The sequence below is a fragment of the Chionomys nivalis genome, chromosome 10 (assembly GCF_950005125.1).
Source record: "Chionomys nivalis chromosome 10, mChiNiv1.1, whole genome shotgun sequence".
Classification (NCBI taxonomy): Eukaryota; Metazoa; Chordata; class Mammalia; order Rodentia; family Cricetidae; genus Chionomys; species Chionomys nivalis.
The window spans coordinates 78,700,724-78,723,868 of NC_080095.1; the positions used below are offsets into that span (position 1 = coordinate 78,700,724).

The 23,145-nt window shown below is 37.2% G+C and overlaps 1 protein-coding gene across 2 annotated transcripts in view; it reads right to left on the reverse strand.

Moving 5' to 3' along the window:
- The window catches only part of Agmo (alkylglycerol monooxygenase), a 256,686-nt gene that overhangs the window by 135,382 nt on the left and 98,159 nt on the right, over window positions 1-23,145 (reverse strand). For both annotated transcript variants that reach the window (XM_057782897.1, XM_057782898.1), the window contains exons 5-8: window positions 22,346-22,441; window positions 5,476-5,542; window positions 2,228-2,293; window positions 2,056-2,135 (exon numbers count right to left, since the gene is read on the reverse strand). In XM_057782897.1, the coding sequence (XP_057638880.1) occupies window positions 2,056-2,135; window positions 2,228-2,293; window positions 5,476-5,542; window positions 22,346-22,441 (309 nt within the window). The remainder of the gene's footprint in view (window positions 1-2,055; window positions 2,136-2,227; window positions 2,294-5,475; window positions 5,543-22,345; window positions 22,442-23,145) is intronic.

The following is a 23,145-nucleotide window of genomic DNA, read 5'->3' on the forward strand; positions in this document are numbered from 1 at the left end:
AACTTCGGGTGTTTCAAAAGAGAACAGAGTGGTCTACACCTAATAAAGCAAGTGTATCCCTGTGTTTAGTGGGGAAAATTCTAAGTTCCTTTGTGGGTAATAAAACCTAGGAAATCAATTTAGCTGTATTGAAAGGGAAATCACTGAAAATAATAAATTTGCATCTCTTAATTATCAAACTCTTAATTATTGTAAGTTGCTGACTTAATCTTTCTGACTAAAATGAGCACGTAGGATAATAAACCTTAGAGCCACACCTGACAACTATCGTGCTGAAGAAAATGTTTTTGAATGTAGTTACCTGGAGGCCAAATTCTTGACTTAAATGTGCTGTGACTCAAAAATACCTGTCATTGTCCACTTTGGCACATAGCAATTCCCATCCATTCATCTACTGTGTGTGTAGTGCTTACAATAATCATTCACTAGTCTTTTCTCATGTATGACCCTCTCATCCTCAAAAAGTGTATGTTCCCAAAGCCTTGCTTCCAAAGGTGTTAAGTATCCAATGGTGATATTGACATCCCCTATAATCTCTCCTACATCCTCCACAGTGCTGCTGAACAGCATCTGCACTTTATAAAGATGGTCTCATGAATCGCATTGGCATCAGGCTTGTAAAGCTCCATCCTAGAGATGGAGGTGGATTTTTCCATGTCTTTTTCTTTATTCATGTTAAGGAGAAAAATCTACATGAAGTTAAGGGAATGGGTCTTTCATGTGTATTTTTTAAATCGGCTGTAAAGATTTGAACATATTTATTATGTGTCTCCTGAGAGACACATCCTGTTGTGAGTACAGCCTAGGGTAGAGATGGAAGTGGAAGTGCCATGTGGTGGAAAATGTGCCCGTACATATGTATGTTTACATATGTATACACACATCAGCAATGTTCTTTCCAGCTGTGGATATAGAGTAATCACTTTCACTACAGAAAGGATGACATTTGGACCTAACTGGTGTATGAAGCCACAGTCAAGCATGTAGGTTGAAATGAGCTAAGTAAACCTGAGTCTTGGATTCCTAGGGCAAGTTTGTAGCTGACAATTGAATCTGGAATTATTTAACAGCCGTAGATAATTCTTTTGTCTCAATGTTCTCTGAAAACTTGAGTAGGTTTGCAAAACAAGTCCAAGAGGAGTCTTTGATTTTGTTACTTCCAGGACATGGCAAGCAGCCTTATGTCTAGACCCATCACTGAATGTCAGCCACAGCTTTTAGAGCATTCTTATCTTTTCCTCACTTGTGATTCCTTAACCCCGGGAGCCTTTGTGGTCATCTGAAATTGATACATTGGAACTCAGCAGACATTCTTCATTTCTCTAGTTCCAACCACTAAGGCCAGTGAACAAGCAATACCACATGTCTGATGGAAAATTGTTTGGCTCCACCAAGTCCTAGCAGGAGAGGTAACATGTGGACCTCACTGATGGATAATACCCCTTGACACCCAGCTCTAAGACTAGAAGGCAAAGGCCTCATGCTGAATTTCTAAGCAGAGGCTGAAAACTTGAAGCAAATATTTTTCTTACTGTGGGATCAGCCTTAATTACATGTTGCACCACTGTTCCTGAATACATGAATATATTTAAGGTCTATTCTGAGAAAGAAAAAAAACATGTTTTTTAAAAGCCACTCTTTTTGCATTTGAGGTAGAAGACACATTTGAAAACTCTTATAATGAGGTTTAATGGATTTTGCCCATCTGACTCATATCACTTAACTGCTAAAACTATTTCAAATTCTTTTATATGTAAAACATTTTTTCGTCCGGGCGGTGGTGGCGCACACCTTTAATCCCAGCACTCGGGAGGCAGAGGCAGGCAGATCTCTGTGAGTTCGAGGCCAGCCTGGTCTACAATAGCTAGTTCCAGGACAGGAAACAAAAAGCTACGGAGAAACCCTGTCTCGAAAATAAAAAAAAAATTAAAAAAAAATAAAAAAACATTTTTTCACGGCAATGTAATGTGCTTCCACCTACAATAACTGTTTTCCTTTTAACACAAAATTTGTGAAATTATATGCATTCAGGAAGGACAATGTTGGATGAATTACCTGAACTTTGAATGGTTCAAATGTATCAATGGGATGCGTTAGACCATATATAACCTGTTCATTCTCAGCTTCAAATGTCCCTGGAAGATAAACATTACAATATGATTATTGATTTTCTACGAATCCCAAAGCAGTTAATTTAACTCTTTTGGTAGTTGTACATTTTACTTACCAAACATTCTATCCCAAATAATAAGAGTGCCAGCATAGTTTTTGTCTATGCAGTAACGATTTCTGCCTGTGAGACAAAATATTAAAAACAATTTTTCAAATACATGGAATTGAGCTTTTGAAATATTTTTTCTCTTGTTTTTAAAGCATGCAAAAAAAATTTAAGCAATGAAGTGGCTCTAAATATGCTTTCTCCCCAACTCTAAACAAATAACCAGAAGCAATTGGGGAGAGTTGGGAGTTCCTAGAGAAGACAACAATTAGTTGTTCAGTACCAAATAGTCTACCTTGAAAACATACATACAAGTAGCATATTACAGACTGAGAAGGTTGTTTTTAAGAATATGCATACATATACATCACATATTTCAGAGAACCACATAGCTGCCCTGGCCAAGCTACCTTGACAGACATATGACATAGATTTCTTAGGTTAGAGTCCATGACTCCTGGGGCACAATGTGCCTTCAACTTCCTGAGAAACCAAAACACCCATTTATGCAGTGAGGCAGGCAGGCTGCTTTGAGTTTCTCTGTATGATTTCTTAGTAGTCAAGGAAGCATGGAAACTTGACAGGGCACTTAGTCTTAGACATCCATCTTGTCTACCAGGTATAGCTTGCAAACTTCCCTGTATCCTGGCAACTACAACTGTATTGGTCCTGGCCATTGTAATTATATTCCATTTCTGATAAAGAATCTAATTGCTCTCAATGAAATTGTCACTGTCCCAGATGTGACCTCTCAGGTGACCTTGGCCCAATAAGTCAGCACAGGCACTTATGATATAAAAATTTGTAATTTGTGCCCTGACAATCCTGGAGCATGAATGGGCAACCCCTATATAGCGGTTCTGTTGAACTTGTCCATGTTGGGTTTCATAGTCTAAGCTGATGAGGATGACTGACCAGGTCTCTTCATCAAACTTACAATATACATTATATATCATATATCAAAAATATATAGAAGCAATAATAATTAGCAAAAAAAAGGAGATTGTGAATCTGAAGGGGAGAGGGGAGGAGCATATGGAAAGGTTTGGAGGGAAGGGTAAAATATTATATTTATAATCTCAAAAATTAAAAAACAAACTTAGATTCTATTCATAGTCTCATTTTAACTATTTTAGTGTTAAATTTATTAAAGACATATAGGTTTTATTAATTTATGCACATTTTCCAATGTTTTAGTTAAATGTCAAGATATAGTCACATAGCTGATTTTATAAAACTAATAAATAATTGAAAATCACATTGTTTGAAGGAAAGTAGAAGGGAGTGAGATGAAAATAGATGTATTTGGGGTTTGAGCAATAGTGTAGCTGTTAAAAGCACTGGTTGGTCTTACAGAGGACCGAGGTTCAATACCCAACACCCATGGTGCCTCATAGCCATCTACAAATGCAGTTCCCAGGCATCTGACACCCTCTCCTGTCCTCCAAGAAGACTACATGTATGTGGTATGCAGGTGTACATGTGGGCAAAATACTGCCATACACAAATCATAACAATAAAAATAAAGTTTTTAAAAGGAAATGTATGTGTTTGCTTTTAGTTTTGTTTTGATGCTATTTTTAGTCTTGCTCTCTGCTGATGTTTCAGAAAGAAAATTAGAACAATATTACACTATTTTAATAATAAAAGGCATATTAAAAATTAAATTACTCTTGGAATTAGTACTTTTAGTAATATGTTAATTTTCCAGCTCCAAAACATAAAAATTACAATTTAAACTTAATGCAAGGAACTGGCAACAATTTTTATTTTACATGTTTTGAAACTTAGATAGGCATAATTATATACTAAATCCAAAGGAAAAGAGTTTTAATCTAATAAACCATGTATGTGCATTCGTGGACACATTTGAGAACAGGGCAGAGAGTTTACACATGAACTAACCCTGGTTCTCCACCAATTCTGAGAGTGCTTTGCCCCTGAAGGGATTGAGGCAATGTCTGAAGACGGGAGTGGGCGTCATCACAGTAAGAGGAGGGTACAACAAGCAGGCTTCAGTCAGAGACTCTGCTAAGCACTATGGTGCCCGGACAGCTTCCACCACAGTCTTGGTCCCAAAGGACAGGACTCTGCTTATGCTGACTAGGTCTGCCCGCGGTCTGGGGAATGGGGAAGGGGAGGTAAAGAAGAAGAAATGAAGCTGTTTATTTTTCAGTGTGGACTCCCCTTTCCAGATTTTTCTGTTTATGCGCAGGAATCCACAAGAATCTTACACTCCCCTGCTAACTGCTCCCTGGGGACAGGAGAGGGCTGAGTTTGGAAGCACTAGACACAACCTCTCCTGTGCTGTTGTTGTGGTCCAGCTAGGGAGAAAGGGACAAGTTCCCTTCGAGAAGGCTACCCTATCCTGTTCCAAAACTGCCTGTGAAGGCAGAGGTTCAGACCAGCAAAGGCACTGCGTTCATTCTTTGTCTTGTGCCTTCGGCATTATGCCCTTAAGCTTTATTCATGCCAGTGTATGCCAAAGTGACTGAAACAATCTCACTGCTATGCGGTCTCCAAACATGAAGAATCTACTCTGTATTCATCAACACTATAGTTCACACACACTCTAACTTTACATTCATTTTCCAGTCACAAATAATGCACATTCTTAATGGTTCCTGTCGTGCCCAAATAAAACACATTTTGATTTTCCCTAAACTTGGTGTCTCTGCCTTAGGCACTAGCTGCATGGAGTCTTCTCATCTGGTCATTGCGCATGTGCTAAGTTAGGTAGTAAATTTGGCAGAGTAAAGATTTAGTTATCAGGTTTTTTCAAATCCCAGTATGCATTTTTAGGTTTTTAAAAGAAGCTTGTTTTTGGTTTTCTGGTTTTTTTGTTTTTTGTTTTTTTTTTATTTTGTGATTGGCTTCTGTTTATTTCCTGTAGTACACATATTTCAAATATAAAAGCTTCTTTCAAAGCCAATATTTTTAAAGACTAACAATTTCTGTGTAGACAGGGCAGCTCCCCATCACTGTGACAGAGTATCCTACAGAGGACTCTTTCAAGATGTGACCATTCCTATCTAGCTGCTTGGCTCACTTCCCCGTTACAAGGAGATAAGATGGGAAGCCATTGAGAGAGGTCACTTCTCAACTTTGAAGCTCCGGCTTCTCTAAAGAGGAAAGGGGAAATAATAATTATTTATATAGTACATAATAGTGCAAGGTCTGTATCTGCTAAAGTGGCACAAAAATGACATTGCAGTTTTTAACGAAATGATAAAGGCAAAACCACAGAACTATCTTACCATGATGAACCCTGTGATGGCTGGGAGTGTTAAGGACCAGTTCCAAGGGACCGAGGCTTCTGATGACCTGTGTATAATAAGAGAGCCACACACATGGTTACCCCTGAGTGTATTGCACAAACACATGGCAGTCACATGAGAGATGTGGTACAGAAAGTTTAAAGCTCATTCTATCTACCCCTATCCATCACAGGAAGGTGGTGCTCATCAAACTGTTCGAGATACGGTATGACAGTCACAGACTTGCCCAACTCAATTCAGTGGCCAGATTCCCATGGTTTACTGTGTCATCCCAGGAAAACCAGCTAAGCTCTTTGTCTCTAAAATAAGAATAATAACAATGCTGCAAAATAATGTAATTCCAGACTTCTAAATGTGACTGTATCTTGCATTCACTGTGGCTAATGGGAAAAACAGCCACTATCGGTCATAACATTCAAGGAGCAGGTAATATGTCATTGGCACAGGGAAGGAACAGGATAATGGACTTAAAGGCCTGAACTGCTCATGACACAACGACAAAATGTAACGGGATCATACTATTTGGATACTTATTTGAAACAAAGCAACAATCTTAAACATTACCTTGTGGGTAATGAGAGGATTAGTAGCAAAACCCATTTGATTTAGAGTGATACAGGCATTAGTACTGGGTATTAAAGTGCAATTTTTCAATAGCATAACTGATGAGATCTAGACTTTGCTTGAAAATACTTTGGAAATGAAAGTAGAAGGAAAAATAGAATATTTGACAGAAATGAATCAAAATCTCTGCTTAATAAAAGCAACATACACAAAACATAATTCTCTCTACTTTTCTAAATTCCTTACAAAAAATGGAGGTAAAAATTAATGAAAAAAAATTTAGAAAAGAATTTATAATCTATCAATATATAGTGATGTTTATTAAGCCATTAGCAGATATCTAAATTCAGAAATATGCTTCTATTTATTTATTTTATTTTTAATTATGCACATGTGTGTGCTTCTTAGTATGGCTTATGGATCTAAGTGCCATGCCCAAGTGGTTCAGATGAGCCCTTGGAGTGAGAGACAGTTCTCAGCCCCCAAAGAAACCTGGGTGGTGGGAGCTAAATTCAGGTCTTTGCAATATAGAGCATGTTCTTAACCACTGGGCCATCTTTCCAGACCCAGAAACACTTCCTATGGAAATTATTCACTCATGAGGGTGTGTTTGGCTTTATTTTATTAATCTCTAATGTTAAAATCAGTTCTATAGTTGTTCTGTAGATATAAGAAGTAGGGGTGGCTCACAATATTCTGTACCTGGGGTTTCACCTATCCTCCTGAAACTGAAGATATAATCTCACTGGCAAACAGCAACCTATACCATAACACAGGCCTCCACATGGTCTCCCTATTATCCGACCTGAAAGGGAGTTCTAGCCTTCTCCTCTGCTGCAATTTCCTCAGGGTGTCTCAGTTTCTGTCTGAAAGGGCAGATATCTGCATGCGAAAAGAATGTGAATAATTACATGCCATGTGCTAATTTAGATTTTTCTCTATTCCTCCACCCCTTTCCTGGTTTCTTTCTTTTAGTCTCTCTCCAGCCGTGCTCTCTTGCCATGAGCTTATTAGATGACAAAGGTGTTATATTTGGACTTACAATGGTGATGTCCTTTAGTGTGACTAGAATTACAATGATGATTTCGTTGGTTGTTATAATTGGAGTTATAATGGTGCTGTCATTGGGTGTGAATGGAGCTACAATGGCGCTGTCCTTGTGTGTGAATGTAGTTACAATGGTGATGTCCTTGGGTATGAATGCAGTTACAATAGTGCTCTTTGGGTGTGAATGGGGTTACAATAGTGCTGACCTTGGGTGTGAATGGAGTTATGATGTTGATGTAATTAGGTGGGAATAGAGTTACAATGGTGATGTCCTTGGGTGTGAATGGAGTTTCAATGATGATGTAATTGGGTGTGAATGGAGTTACATTGGTGATGTCCTTGAATGTGAATGGAGGTATAAGAATAATGTAAATTGGTGTGAAATCCATTTGACTTTTACAGATGTATTGCTAAGAACTATATGACAGAAACATACCCAGCCCCTCCTCTTCTCTTCTCATCTCCTTCCTCCATCCTTCCTTTACATGATTCCTTCCTTTTTTTCCTTTCATTCATCTGTCTTTCCTGCCCATTTATCTTTCTACTTTTTTTTTTTTAATATCTGGCCTGGGGTGGGGGGGCGTGTCCTGTCTACCTATTTTCTGGTTATTTCTAGAAGAAATGTATTTTAATCTCCAAATCTATCTCCTTTTCCATATCAGAATAATGGAATTCATTTGGATATCAAAGATTGTGGTTTCTTATTATTAATTTCAGCATTGTCATGTACTTTGAATCTATGTCTTGTATTTGTTACATTATAGTCCTCCAAAATAAAGCATAAAACTATTGTCTCACAAATATAGTGTTAATCACAGGGTTTGAGAAGAAGGAGTGTGTTTTATTTCTTATAGCCTATCACTACATCATGAGCTACTGGTGGAAAACTTTGTGTACAGAAGGTTGGTTGGTGATGGCAAAACGGGAGAGTGGGCTCCTCAGCCTTCGGAACATTACCAACTGATGATTTTGATCCGACTTTTGGTCTCCGGCAGAGAACCAGATGGGAAAGGAGAAAGCCATCTTACCCATGTTCGTCTCTCTCTCTGGTGCCTAACATTTGTTACAAAAACAAACAAGAAGAAGGATGGAGGGGACTCCACTAAGCGGCTTCTGCTGACCAGATGGGTTTCTGAACTCGAGTCCTGGCATGTGTGCAACCGGATCCAAAGCCACCCGAGTGAGTGGCTTCAGATGCCTAGAGTCTGGGCTGTGTGGCGTGCTTTTTTTTTTATATTGAGTTTTTTTCTTTAGAGAAATCTTTTGCTCCTTTAGGCCAAAATATAATGGTATCAATATCGAAAGCTCCTTTGAATTTTTTCAGGTAAAAGCCAAGTATGACACAGCAAACCAGAGTTAAATTCTTTGGTACTGTGCCTATGAGTATCATGGAGCCGAGGAAGACCACCACAGGGCAAAGGACTCATTGTTCAGACAAACCCGTCAGAAGTTCCCATGTAAAATAGCTCTCGGATTCAAAGTCATGGAGAATTCATTAATATTTAATAAGAGCTGAGCGTAACGATTTAATTATCGCCCACTTTTGCAAATTCAGCCATTTAGCAATTCTACCACATCTAGCTGAAACTCAACTTCCTGAAAACATGTTAGTTACTCTGGGAAAAATCAGACCCATTCTAAGTTTGCAAAAATGTTGTCCTCATGTATTAGATTTAGATGAATTATTTGAAAATGCAAAAATTTATTATGATAGGGCTTAAATATGGTACAGGTCAATTTTCTATCATAAAAAGCATCAAAATGTGAAATTCTAGGGGATAAGTCACTCCTCTACATTTTAGAAAGTTATGATAAGCCATGTAGTCTTTCTAATATCACTTGAAAAATTCTTCATTTTTTTATCTTACCTCTGTTAAACATATAGAGAATGATTTTCCACCAGGTAAAATGAATTTAAACCCGTATAACCCTAATAGGAAGGGACAGTTAACTTGACTACATCCAAAATGAAAATAATTCCATTTATTTATAAAAGTTTAAGCATTTACAAAGTTTTTTTTTTTGTAGCAGGTATATTTCTTAGGTCTTTGAAGTGATACACTTGGTCTTGTAATATTTTGCTTTAGGTTTTCTGATCTGAGCTATATGGGTAGTCAGAAAAGCCATGGGAAAGCCTCAGAATGTCAAAAATACTTAGATGTTTTGTATCAAATTTTCTGATTATTATTCTGATGAGGAAATTTTGTTTTTATCATAGACTTAAAGGGAAATATAATTTTTAAAATAATAATAACAAAGTCCCACACCTAAGCAGAGATGACCATGTTATTTTCTATGCCCTTTCTACTTCTGTTGTGCTGTTTGTATCCACATCATTAAAACTTGGGTATGGATTTCTTTCCCAGACTTAAAAAAAAAATAATCTTAAACATTTTTGATTATTCTCGAAACAATTAGCTCTTCTAACAAGACTATTATGTAGGTCATGTTCATTTGCAGAATGAGAAATTATTAGTATGTAGTTAGCAAAAATTAAGGGTCTTTTATAGTGAATCTCAATATGTTACAAATCAGACCCTGTCCATCAGAAGAGCTCTGGGTCATTGCTAGACTCGTTACAGTCACAGGCTCCTTCCTTCACACTGCAGTTTGTATTAGGACTGGTAAAGAATTTGTATATAAAGTGATCAATTACTATGCGATGCTGTCATTACACCTACATAGCATCACCTTTCACTAAAAACACATTTCAAGGTTTTAATATCTCTTTTGTCATTCTGGGAACCAAACCCAAATCCTTGTGCATAAGAAATTCACACCGTTTGAGCTGTTCTCATAGACTGTGTCATCCACAATACATGAGAGACCACATCCAAAGACCTCAAAACACCTGAGTTAATCAGAGTACAAGCTGCCTGTGAGCTATTCTGGGAGGGATTTCCACTGTTCCCTCATCTTACTTGCTTTAATCCATCTCTCGTACAGGCCTGGTAGACTCTGACCTTCCCTGAATATCTTCCTGCCACCTTCTCTACTCAAACTATTGATTTTTTTTCAATGAGAATTTTGGTGATTACCATTAATGAATAAAGAAAGTGCTTTGAAACTATAGCAAGGCAGAACTTAGTTAGGAGGGAAAGCAAGGTTGAATGCTGGGAGAAAAAAAGGGTGGAGTCATGGAACTGCTGCCAGAGATAGATGTGCTGAAACTTTGCTGGTAAGCCACTACATTGTGATGATACACAGATTAATGGAGATGGGTTAAGTTAAGATGTAAGAGTTAGCCGATAAGAAACTAGAGCTAATAGACTAAGCAGTGATTTAATTAATACAGTTTCTGTGTGGTTATTTTGGGTCTAAGCTAGCCAGACAGACAGGAGGAACAAGCAGCCTTCTCCAACAGTTTGTCCTGCTCTCACTCCCAAATTTGGAAACATGTTGTGCAATCATTAATTCTTGTTTCTCTTTTGTTCTATGTCCAAGTATCACATCCCTCATACTATATTGCAAATCCAGTAAGGAGAACGCCTTACCCTTCTCATTTCTTACAGCATAAACAGAGCTTCATCAACACATGACAGCTTCATAGGAGCCTATTTATAAGATCAACGTGCCCTCCCATCCTCACATTCTTATGCTTTCATAACGATGGTTTGCTCATCCTGGTGAAACTGTTTTATTTATTACAGGGGCAGGGAGTGCTATTGACCTCTAATGTAAGGAAGGCTTACTCCTGATGGGCAGTCTAATTGTACAGGACAATGAACATGATCAAAATAAGCTGATGTGGAGTGTGCTTAGAGCTGAGGTTGAATATGCCACAGGGACATAGATATCTCCCCTACAGGCCCTTTCAGGTCAAGGGAAGATTATGGAATGATTTGAGCATTTTTCTTTGGATATTGGAGGAGTAGTGTTTTAAGGATTGAGTCTGGTTGTCATTCTCAAGGACAGAGGTAATAAATATGTCCAGAACAATGGGATTGAAAATGAGGAAAGTAAGACCAAGCATAACAATTATTAAACGTTTTGGCAATTAAAAGCAACAGCCTAAATGAAGGTGAAGTGGAGATAAAGACAAACAACAGAGCAATATAGGAGAGACAATGGCTAAATAAGTTCTGATACTCATTGTCAGGAGAACCCATTTAATAATTCTTGAATTCTTAGAATGTAGATTTGAGACAGACACAGAAATGTCAATTCCTGTGTCTCCTGTAGTTTGTAAATAAGCTTTTGAAAATCCTTGCATTCTGCTTACCCTAGAGTCACAATCAATGTCTTAAGCAGATAAAAGGCTGGAGAGCCTGCTGTCTTGTCTCAGTGATCAGTTTGAATGATTCCACTGTGGTGGAATGAAATGCACAGTGAATACACTAATTAATGCCTATCACCACCTGATCACGTGTTTCCCATTTTCTGATTGTCACCCATTACCTGAAAAACATTGCCTTTTTAAAATTCAAACTGAAATGTTGCTTGGAGTAGGAACAATGTTCAAAAAAATTCTATTCTCACTTATTGTCCTATTTTAAAATATTTCGTAGGCAGATAACTTATGTTCTATGCAATTTTTGTTGTCAAATATTCTTTAGAACTGGTGATTTTTATATTCATTTTTCAGTAAGAAGAAAAAGGGTGTTAACATACACAGAGCAGTGGTGAAGGACCCCTTTAACTGAACTGAACACTTTGCAGAGGTAAGCAAATCTTCTGAGTTCAAGGCCAACCTGGTCTACAAAGTGAGTTCCAGGACAGTCAGAGCTACACAGAAAGACCCTGTCAAAAAAAAAACAAAAACAAAAACAAACAAAAAAAAACAACAAACAATGAAAAGGCTATTGACATACTAAGATTGGAAAGCATCACTTTCAACAAAAATATTCAGTTAATTTATTACAAATCAGTGCATTAAAATTCCTCAAAAAATGCATTTTCTTCCCTCAGCCCTGTGAGAAGTAAGAAAATAACAATGATGCTTGCTAAATCTTAAAACAAATATGTATTTCTACTTTGTTATCAAATTTTAGAAGAATGTTGAGAATACCATGTAATAGTTCCTTCAGGTTTTATATCTGCAAATGGCTGTTAAAATACTAAAATACAGACTTGAAAATCCATAGGGATATTTATAACCATTTTTCAGAAAGAATTCATGAGTCTATGGCTCATTTTAATGTTATTTCCGAGTAAGAAATGGTTACAAATAATCTTCCTTCCTGTGTGAGAAGTAACACAGCTAATGGGTACAGTATGTTCTAGGGAGCATGTGTTTTTTGAGAATTCTCTTTATAAAACTGACTGTGCAGCAATATGATAGATCCTGGGGAGCAACTACCTTGAGTACACAGACATCTCCATCTCAGGAGCGATGGCAGCACTCAGATGAACATGGCTTAGAGTGGTGACATGGACTGTAGCTGCTCAAGACTTACGGCATCAGGCATGATTGATGGACCAGAGACCCAGATCACTGTGGGTCTCCTCATTCCAATGCACCCAGTGTGAGAGGAATACTATGTCAGTCCCTTAAGCATCTATCAGCTCTCATTTGTCATCATTGTTATGTTTTATTCAACAAAGAAATATACACCTAGAGTGCAACTGAAAATGGAAAAAATTCTGAGGTAAAACAGCGCCAAGATGCCGTGGAACTCAAACTCAAATGAACTAACAGTTGTAATGCAATGAGTTATTTATTCATAGTTTAATACCACACTCTTTTTCCTGCTGTTCACCATCTTCTTAATTTCCTTCCTTCCCCCTCTCCTTTTTGCTTATTAATTTTTATCAGAAATCTATGCATGAATGAATAATCTAAATATTTGTACATATAAATGTATATAATATCTATGAAGACTTTCTATAATTTTTACATTACTTTGTGTATGTTTTTGAAACATGAATGGTTATAAATACTTCTGTCACTGTTGAACAGTCATATTTATCCCAGCTTACAAATAGAAAACATGAAGCACACATGTGTCAATGTACATGTCTGTGTCTTATGTCTACCTTTATTAGATCTATATCTCTTATATTAAATATTAAATATATTCTCAAATACCAAATGATTACTACTTTAACTATTAAATTACTAATAACCACTTTCTTTGCACTATATAAATAACCAAAGCATTTAAATATGATCAGAATCTTGTATTTAAGTTGACTTTTGTATTTGACTGAGAAAGATCTATCTTACTATTCATGCACTCTGTGTCTTGTCAGTTGCTAAGAACTTTCACAGGAATTTAGAAGTCAAATGAAATAAACTGCATGGGAAATTCTTAAGTGAAGTTCTTTACAAGACTGAGTAACTCCCAATAAAAAGTAAAATTATGATAAAATATATTAAGAAAATATTAAAAACAACAAATTGCTCTTTTGTTCTCTCTTGGGACTGACAAGAAAATCACTCATCTTTTTTTCTTTACAGTGACTACTGCATATGTGATTGATTTGAATTCATAACCAGTTTGAATTCATAGTTGGTAAAATCTAGTAAGAAACAACCTGAGTTTTCTTTTAGATCTCAAGGTGAAAAAACTTATAGTAAAGATGGAGGCTCTAAACAGTCTGGTTTAGAAGTCTTTATTCACTAACTTCTTTATTGGCCAGGAGGCCATCAACATCAGCTTCATCCATTCTGTATTTCTTAGGTACACAGGACTCTTGTTCTAAGATTTCTTGAGAGGACAAATCAAATGATTTACTTCAAATGATGTCATAAAATGTTAAAGAATATTATAGAAATGTACATTTTACTATTAGTAGCACAGTGGCAATTTTTATTTAAAATTTTAGAAAAGAATGCTGTGAAATTCTTGAAACCCATACACCTATATATTAAAAAGACTTTTATTTGTTATTTTGAATTGGTTGATTTTTAAATTACTCGTTTTTTCTTTGTTAAGAGCTTAATTGGCTTGAGGATTTGTGGAATATTTTATATTGTTGCTGAGGTTCTGTTGAAGAAATGAAAAACAAAACCCTAATTGCATCCTCCACCAGTGTTGCTATGTTAATTCAGGACAACACAGTCTAGTATTTAGACAGATGGTGGTGGCAAGCATGTTAGCGCCAAACTCTCTACAGGGAAGCAGGAGAAAGTAGACTTCTTAGGATATGTGCTTGTCTGCCTAGTTTTACACTTTGAAATCCCGGACAAATGCTGATTTATTCATGGCCAGATGTTTTCCTACCTGATTCGGCAGTTTACTACACCAGTAGGCATGTAATATGGAAGTAGCTGACTTTCCACACCAAGGAGTGAAAAAAAAATATTTATAGTTTGGAAATAAAACAATCGTTAGGGATCCAGACTGTTGTGATCATAAGGCGCTTCATAGGGAGTATGTTTCTGATGGATCTGTAGTGTAGGGTTAAAGGCTTAAAGTCTTGGATAGAACAGAGTCTGGCATTGGGCTATGTTTAGATAGTAAACAAGTTTTAAAGGACTGGGTTTATAATAAATTATCTGGGAGGCTGATTCTTGACACTTCTGATTACAGGAGTCTTCTACAAGAAAACACTGTTAATACAAGGTTGGCATTTATTTAATTTGTTTTATCTTACATTTAAATAACTTTCTAAAGAAAAATAAATACAAGCAAATTCTAAACATGTTGCCTCAAGGAGATATGCATTCCTGGTGACTTATTTTTTAATCATTACTTTTTAAATTGAAATATAATTACAAAATTTTTCTTCTACTTCCTTTCCTCCCTGTGGCTCCTCCCATAGCCCCCAACCTCTTGGTCGATCTTAAATTCATGGGTTCTTGTCTTTACCAGTGACTTATTTATAATACCTTTTCAATTACCAGAGGAAAACAGGAAGCAGCCATAGTCATAACCACATTAATCCTAAAAAGTCCATTCTTAAGTATCATTTTGCCAGTTCGTGTGTTCAATGATAAAATCAGTCACATGTTATAAATACCATGATGCTACTCTAAGAGGAAATGCTTTAAAAACTGATAAATTGAGTAGTGTATGTGAGAAATCCACCCTGAGAGCTAGAGAGAGGCTCAGTGCTTAAATGTACCTCCTGGTCTTGCAGAGGACCAGGGTTCTGTTTCTAGCACCCACACAGCAGCTCACAACCACCCACAACTCCAGCTTCAGGAACTCTGATGACCTCTTCTGAACTCTGCAGGTTAATAGGTGTACACATAGTACATATACTAGAAGGATAGCAAAATAACCATATACATTAAATATATATATAATTTAAAAACTCTACTCCCAGACATCCTGAAATGTATGCTGTATGCATTTGAATATTCTATAACTCTTGTTTTGACATACTGCGTTATAATCATATTCCCAATTCAACAAAGGACATACGAGTCTCCAACTTGGTTTCTCTTCTCAAAAGTTAAATCTCCTTACCGTTATTCATTATTAATATGTTTGTCAAAATATTTAGGCATACAAATCTGTTTAACGTCAAATATTTCTTTGTGTCTATGTGTGTGCCTGTTCATGTTTGTATTGGTGAACAGGTGTGTGTGTGTGTGTGTGTGTGTGTGTGTGTGTGTGTAAGAAAGAGAATGTTGGAATAATCATTTTGTACACTGTGTGAAGATGTGTCTCTATTTTACTTCATCTTTTTAAGGCCCTTTCTGGTTTGTTTAATAAAGAGATGAACAGCCAATAGCTAGGCAGGAAAGGATGATAGGCAGGATTTCTAGGCAGACACAAGAACCTCAGGAAAAATCTGAGGTGCAAGAGATTTGCCAGTAGACATGGAGGAAGTTGGATTTATGGTACTGAGGAGGAATAATGAGTCACAAGGCAGAATGTAGATTAATATAAACAGGTAAATTTAAGTCTTAAGAGCTTGTTTGGAACAAGCCTAAGCAAAGACCAAACTTTTTTACTCTTAATAAGAAGTCTCCATGTCATTTCTTTGTGAGCTGGCAGTCCAAAGAAGGAGTGACTATGAGAAAGAGCATATTTAAAGGCAAATATCATAAAATAAAATTTCAATCACTAGAGTAGAACCTACAAGGAATAATATGTATTACATTATTTTGCCCTTACAAGAACAACTTCCGGTACAAGAGTTATTTTAGCTAACAATTCCAAACTGCAGTCTATCAAAGTAAAGACCCAGGGTCCAGAGATTGAAAGAATCTTCTTATGCTAAATCATCCATAGTTAGGAAGACAGAGCAAGCATAAAATACATACCTCTAGTGTTTAACTCACTGTCTCCACTCCTATACAGTATAATACCCTCAGCCTTGGTAATGATGCTATTTGCAAGGAGCTGTATCTTCTCATGGCAATTCATAATGACAGTCCTACACAGGAATTCCTCAAACCAACTTGATCCAGATAAGCACTTTCTTTAATTATTTTAAGGCTTATATACTACATGAATTTTAGTCAAAAGAATAGTACCTGAATTGGATCTCTGACTCTGCTTATATCCTGGTATCATTGAAGGCTTATTAAGTGTGTGTGGGGGGACTTATTTCCTTCTAGGAAATAGTATGTAAATACAGCTCTGGGTAGGGATCTAAAATTATACTTTGAGGGTGTATTCAACTCAAGCAACACTAAAGAAATGACTGGAATAAGTATCCCTTTGATGAGATAATGTTCTTTTCTTCCAAGAAAATTCTGACCCTTGTGCTGTCACTTATGACTGAATTAATCCTATCTGATTTTCTGAATTAGTCAGAAAGGCATAACTTTTATTTTATTCTCTTCTACATCTCTTGGATTTGCTCAGGGACTGCACAGATATTGAATATCATGTCCTCCCTCCATTTCCGCCTTCCTGGTGTGGCTGCTTGCAGTTTGCCTTTTCCTTTGCTCCAACTTCAGCCTGTTCATCCTCCTGGTACCTGCTAAGATTTTCAGCTTCTTTAACTGTTTTTTTTCCCTAAGAAATTTGGTTTTGAGATTCCTTCTGAATCCACCCCCAAATTATTTAATTTATGAGACTAAGAACCCTGAATATGACCCTAGTTTTCCTGTTAATGCATGGTAGGTAGCCTAGGTGAGGCGAGCCAAAATTTCTGATAATAATTACAGGAATTACTTCCTGCAGTTGAACCTGCTGTATTTTCAGTAATAGTCACCATCTGCTGCTAAAAGGAGCTTCTCTAATGAAGGGGTAGAACTACGTTTTCTGATGCCAGAGTCTCTACTGATGCAGCTACAACACAGTTCCTACAGCCAAGGCCCAGAGAGCACAGAAAGTAAATGTAAAATTGTAAGAACAAGAGGACCAGGAAAATCTGTTGCCAGTTGGTGTCTCTAAAAGTAAAAAGAACCTTTACTCGTGATATCTTACCAATCTTACCTCCTTAACAAAACCTGAGAAGTAGTGCATTAATGGAAGTCCTAAAGTGGGAGGAGGAAGTCTGAGATCTGTTAGGAGCTGGAGAAGCAGTCTTTCCCAGGGATGAGCCTCTAATAGAATATCCAATACCCATTGGTCATCCCTGATATCATATACATACAAGAAACACTAAATGAACTGGCTAAGTTGTTTCATGTTTTTAGGTATAAAATATATGCAAAAGGGCTATGAATTCACAATGGAGTTAGGCAAGGGTAGGGTGGAGAGCTTTACAGGAGGCTTTGGAGACCAGGCTGACCTCCAACTCAAAGAGATCCACCTGCCTCTGCCTCCTGAGTGCTAGGATTAAAGACGTGTGCCACCACCGCCCAGCTTGTCTGAATTCTTTTTTTTTATTATTTTTTTATTATTTTTTAATTAAAATTTCCACCTGCTCCCCATTTCCCATTTCCCTCCCCCTCCTCTCACATATTGCCCCCTCCCCCCGCTCCCCCCCATCCCCACTCCTCTTCTCCTCCCCCCACTCCATTCCCCCTCCCTCTCAATACTGAAGAGCAGTCCAAATTCCCTGCCCTGCGGGAAGACCAAGGTCCTCCCACTTCTATCTAGGTCCAGGAAGGTGAACATCCAAACAGGCTAAGCTCCCACAAAGCCAGTTCATGTATTAGGATCGAAACCTAGTGCCATTGTCCTTGGCTTCTCATCAGCCTTCATTGTCCGCCATGTTCAGAGAGTCCAGTTTCAACCCATGCTTATTCAGTCCCAGTCCAGCTGGCCTTGGTGGGCTCCCAATAGATCAGTTCCACTATCACAGTGGGTGGGTGCATCCCTCGTGGTCCTGACTTCCTTGCTCATGTTCTCCCTCCTTCTGCTCCTCATTTGGACCTTAAGAGCTCAGACCATTGCATTTGTCTGAATTCTTAAAGTAGAGTTCACAAGGGCTGAGGAACTGAAGGCAGCAGGCCTGAGCATGATGCTGATAACAGAAATGAAAAGGTATAAAGAATATCTTAAAAATACAACTTGACTTGGGAAGACAAGTAGAAAGTGAGGCAAGCCCACTCATAGCCTTGAAAGTTACTGTATGGAAAAAAACAAGTTGGCACAAAAGAAATCTGGAAATTCCCCAGCTGAGGTCAATTAAAAGGAACTTTACATCACTAATGCAGGCCGGGGGCACTCCAGATTATCTGATGAGGCCTATGGCTATTGTAATACTAATACATATCCTTGAATAGGGAGTTAGAATATAATACATACACTTGGGTGGAAATTTAAGAAGCTGGCAAAATGTATAAACAATGAAGATGCATATATAATTTATATGAAATAAAGTATGCACACAGAATCCAAACTATGCAAATGAACCTCCAAACCATGCTATGTAACAAGCATTGCTATCTTTGTGCATTGTTACTGTCTGAGCTACTAAACTTTTGGGGTCCTGCCTGCTCCCTTCTTTTGTAATAGAACCTCCCATTTGCTTGCTGTTATCCATCTGTTCAGTACATTTCTTTGGGACCAAAGAACCCAGAATCTCTCCACAGTTTCCTTCTGAACTTAACTCAAATATCAGCTGCTATGATAAAGAAACTTATTGGTGCATGCTAATTTAGAAAAGATAGCAGACTTCTTCAGACAGAGAGAAAAATAATACTGGAAAGATGTTTGAGTTTAAAAAAATAATAAAAGGTACAGATAAAACAAACTATTGGAGACTTATGCTAGATTTATTATTTATCTTCTTGATTTCTTTAAAAGAAAACTGGTATGTTAAGTCTACAATAAATATAATATTTGGAGAATACACAATGTGCATAGCTAGTGTACTTAAGAACACTATTCAAAAGATAGAGAGGTTGTATATAATTATAACAAGTGTCCTAGATCAGAATTCAAAGTTGGGGCGATTACAACACATTGGCTGTCCCACTCACTCCAAATAAAAGTAATATTGAAAAGGTCAGAAAAGATTTTAATCAAAATCTTTATTTGGAAAGATAGGAATTATTCACTTCAACCTATCTTGCATTACTAACAAGAACCTTAAGGGCACAGAGGAAGAAGGGTGTTGGGGGCAAAGGGTATCTTTAGTTAAACATTGACAGTCTGCTTAACCATATCAGTTTTGATTTTGCAAGGTAGCCTTAGACAATCTTCATGTTGTCATGGAACAAACTGCTTTCCATTAGATCAGGGTTACTGCTGACCCCAGTTAAACACATCCTCAACTCCAGATACACATTTGCACGTGTAATGTCCATGGAGACAAGCATGCATACACACATATTACATAAAAAGATTTTTAAGTCATTACTAAAATAACCAATATTAACAGACAGAGGGCAGGAGAAAGAATTACACAGAAACACCCTACAAGGACACACGCTGAGAGAATACACCGGTAACTGTCTCTAGCTCTTATCTTCTACTCAGGCTTCTTGCCAAAGTGATAAATCAAGAAAAGTAAAAACAATAATCAGACAAAACTAAAAGAAGAAAGAAATAGTTGTTTTCTTTAACATTGTTGTTCAAGAAACTGATAGGAAAATGCCAACAAATGTCAAAACCTACACCATAACTTTTGCTGTGAAAGGTTTTTGTGAAGGAATATGAATAAACAATGAAAGAGATGGCCAAAGCAGAACTAACATGATAGTCAATTCATTTTTTAGGAAGGTATTAGGATCATCTGATACATAAAACTGTTGGAATGAGTGCATGTCTGCGTAGTACTGGGTTCTTTGCTGGGAATCCACAGTGAATCTTGATCTAAACCACCTGTCATAAGTCTAAATGACAGAAGTTTAAGGCCTGGGATTCAGTTCCCTGTACCCAAATAATGGCGAACAACTGTCTGTAACTCCCTTGAAAGTCATTTAACTTCCACAAGCATTTCATGCATGGTGTACATATGCAGACGCACGCACACACACACACACAAATTAAGTATGTAAATATTTAAATAATAAAAATAAAATCAAATTTCCTCCACCTGATGTCTATTCACTTCGTCTCCCCAGAAATCACCACTACATCAACCTTTTCAGTTTCCTCCTGAATGATTCTCTTACTTATCAACAAGTAAAACTATGCTATCTGAATTTTGCAGCTATGGAAATTGTCAGAAATTAATCCATACCTTATGACACAACTCAAACTATAAGTTTATTAACTGGGGCTTGTCTCTGATGCAATCCATCTGAGACAGTTCTGCTTGTTTAAGTTCCTGTGAAGGTATAACACATGGCATGTTTAACAGGCTCTAACATATTGCTATTTATCTGGAAAGGCAGGTAGCCAGGGGAACTGAACTTTAAATAATCCCCCATTGGCATTTGATCTGTGCTCTTCTGAGGAGGAGGTAAGTGGACCTTGGCTCAGGACTCCTGGAGAGACACAGGAGGGGCAGTAGTTTCTTAAACATCATCATTCTGTATCCTAACTAATACTGGGCCTGACACAAGGCGTGACCTTGGGCAGAGCCACTGTAAAAATGCTACTCTCCTTCAACCCCTCCAAGTAAATCAGGAGAATGCTTCCCTTTCTGGTTGATTCCGGACTCTCTGAGCATGGCGGTCAATGAAGACTGATGAGAAGCCAAGGACAATGGCACTAGGTTTCGATCCTAATACATGAACTGGCTTTGTGGGAGCTTAGCCTGTTTGGACGCTCACCTTTCTGGACGTAGATAGAAGGACCTTGGTCTTCCCGCAGGGCAGGGAATTTGGACTGCTCTTCAGTATCGAGAGGGAGGGGGAATGGAGTGGGGGGAGGAGAAGAGGAGTGGGGATAGGGGGAGGGAAGTGGGGGGAGGGCAATATTTGGGAGGAGGGGAGGGAAATGGGAAATGGGGAGCAGGTGGAAATTTTAATTAAAAAAGAATAAAAATAAATAAATAAGTAAAAAAAAAATAAAAAAATAAAAAAAAATGGTCTTTAACCTTTAGAGTGAGAACTGGCCTCGACAACTCTTTCAGATGGCTGTAGTATCAGTTTGTTTGGTATATGTCAACTATCATAAAACAAACAGTATTTCATGGCAGACCTTTAAATAATATACATATGTCCAAAGTCGGGGTAGCTTCGTTTTTATCCCAAGCATATTGGCATATGAGATACTACCAACAATGAGATGATGCTTCTCTATGTCTGGTGAAGGTATGATTGGTGATATGGTGCACTACAAAGTACCATCTATCAATGTGTTCACTGTCAGAACTTCAAAAGGCTACCTGTAAATGCAAATGCTCTTAATGTCTCCTGTTTGTGTAGCAATATTTGAGTCTATGTTATTTCTATATTTAACAGTAAAATGTAGATGGATAGTTCATAATCTAAATGGTTGCTTAGTAATATATCTGCAATCATTCAAGCCTGAGGATCTGAAAGTCTTTAGAGATGAGAATTTCTGCATTCAGTTTTCTAGAGAAAACAAAATAAAACTCTAATAATAAATTGAACAAGTTTAAACAAAACAAACTCTTGAATTAAAGTAAGATTACAAAATTATTTTCTTAATTTCTGTAAATGCTAAACATTTTTAAGTGATCTTCATACACACACACACACACATACACACATACACACAGACTTCTATCTCTAAATTGAAATGGATTTCAACATCTCTTGTTGAGTAATGTTTAATGAACTGTAATACAGTGAGATATTGTAGCAAATATAGTATTAAAATGTTTTGGTACTTAATAGTTCAAAAATTATTTTATTTAATTGGGACCAACTGGCTTCATTGCATCTTATAAACTTCGCAATATATATTCAGAATAAAAGGAATAAAAATGAACAGATGTTTCTCCTTAAAGAAAGCAGACTAAGATTTTTCTTACACAATAAATCAGCTGCTGGTACATTTCTAGGACATTGCTTGAGGCTGTTTTAGTATAAAATTTTTAGCACACACACACACCGCACACACAAACACACATTTACTCTTACCTCGGTGTGGATCCAAAATTGGTACAGGAGATTGAATTGAATATGAACAGCAAACACTGAAGGTGGTATGAAGAGGGCCAAGGGAGAGTAGAAAATCTGTAAGAAAAAAAATCTATTCACTTTACAATCATGAGTCCTCAACAGAAGCCTTATTAACCATCCTTCTTCGGCAAACACAATTTTCCATGTATTTATGGCCATTTCACTTCTCAATGTTAATTTTTCACATGGTGATAGGGTTGCAAGTGTTAATCTTCTTTTGAGAATTTAATTTTTTGTAATTAAAATATCACAGGCTGCATGTTATTTCCTTACCATGAGAAGAATAGATGTGTTTTCTGGAAGTAAAATGATGGCTTCTAATGTCCAAATACCTTACTGAAGCAAAATTTTAATGCACATGCCTTTGTACCTTGACCACTCCCAAATGCTCAGCTGTTCTCTAGCATTATCATAATAAAATGCAATCATGATAAAAGAAAAATATGTGGCATAATGAAAGAGTAGAATGCTGTTTCTTTTTTAATGTTTATAGGATTGATTAAAGGTGAAAGATGTCTTAAATTTTATCAAAGTTATTTAGGTAGGACGTGTCATGTGAGGACAGTGGAAGCAAGTCTAAGGGGCCAGATTGCCTAAAAGAGGGACATTTCCATGCCTTGGAAAAACAGCTTTTTCTCAAGCCCCCAAACTGCTTAGAATTGACTAGTAAGTAGGTTTTGTTGTGACATCCTAACAGCTTATTCCTGTGAGCATTCTTATGTGGTCAGTATAGTTGTCCTGCAAGAAAACCAACCCTT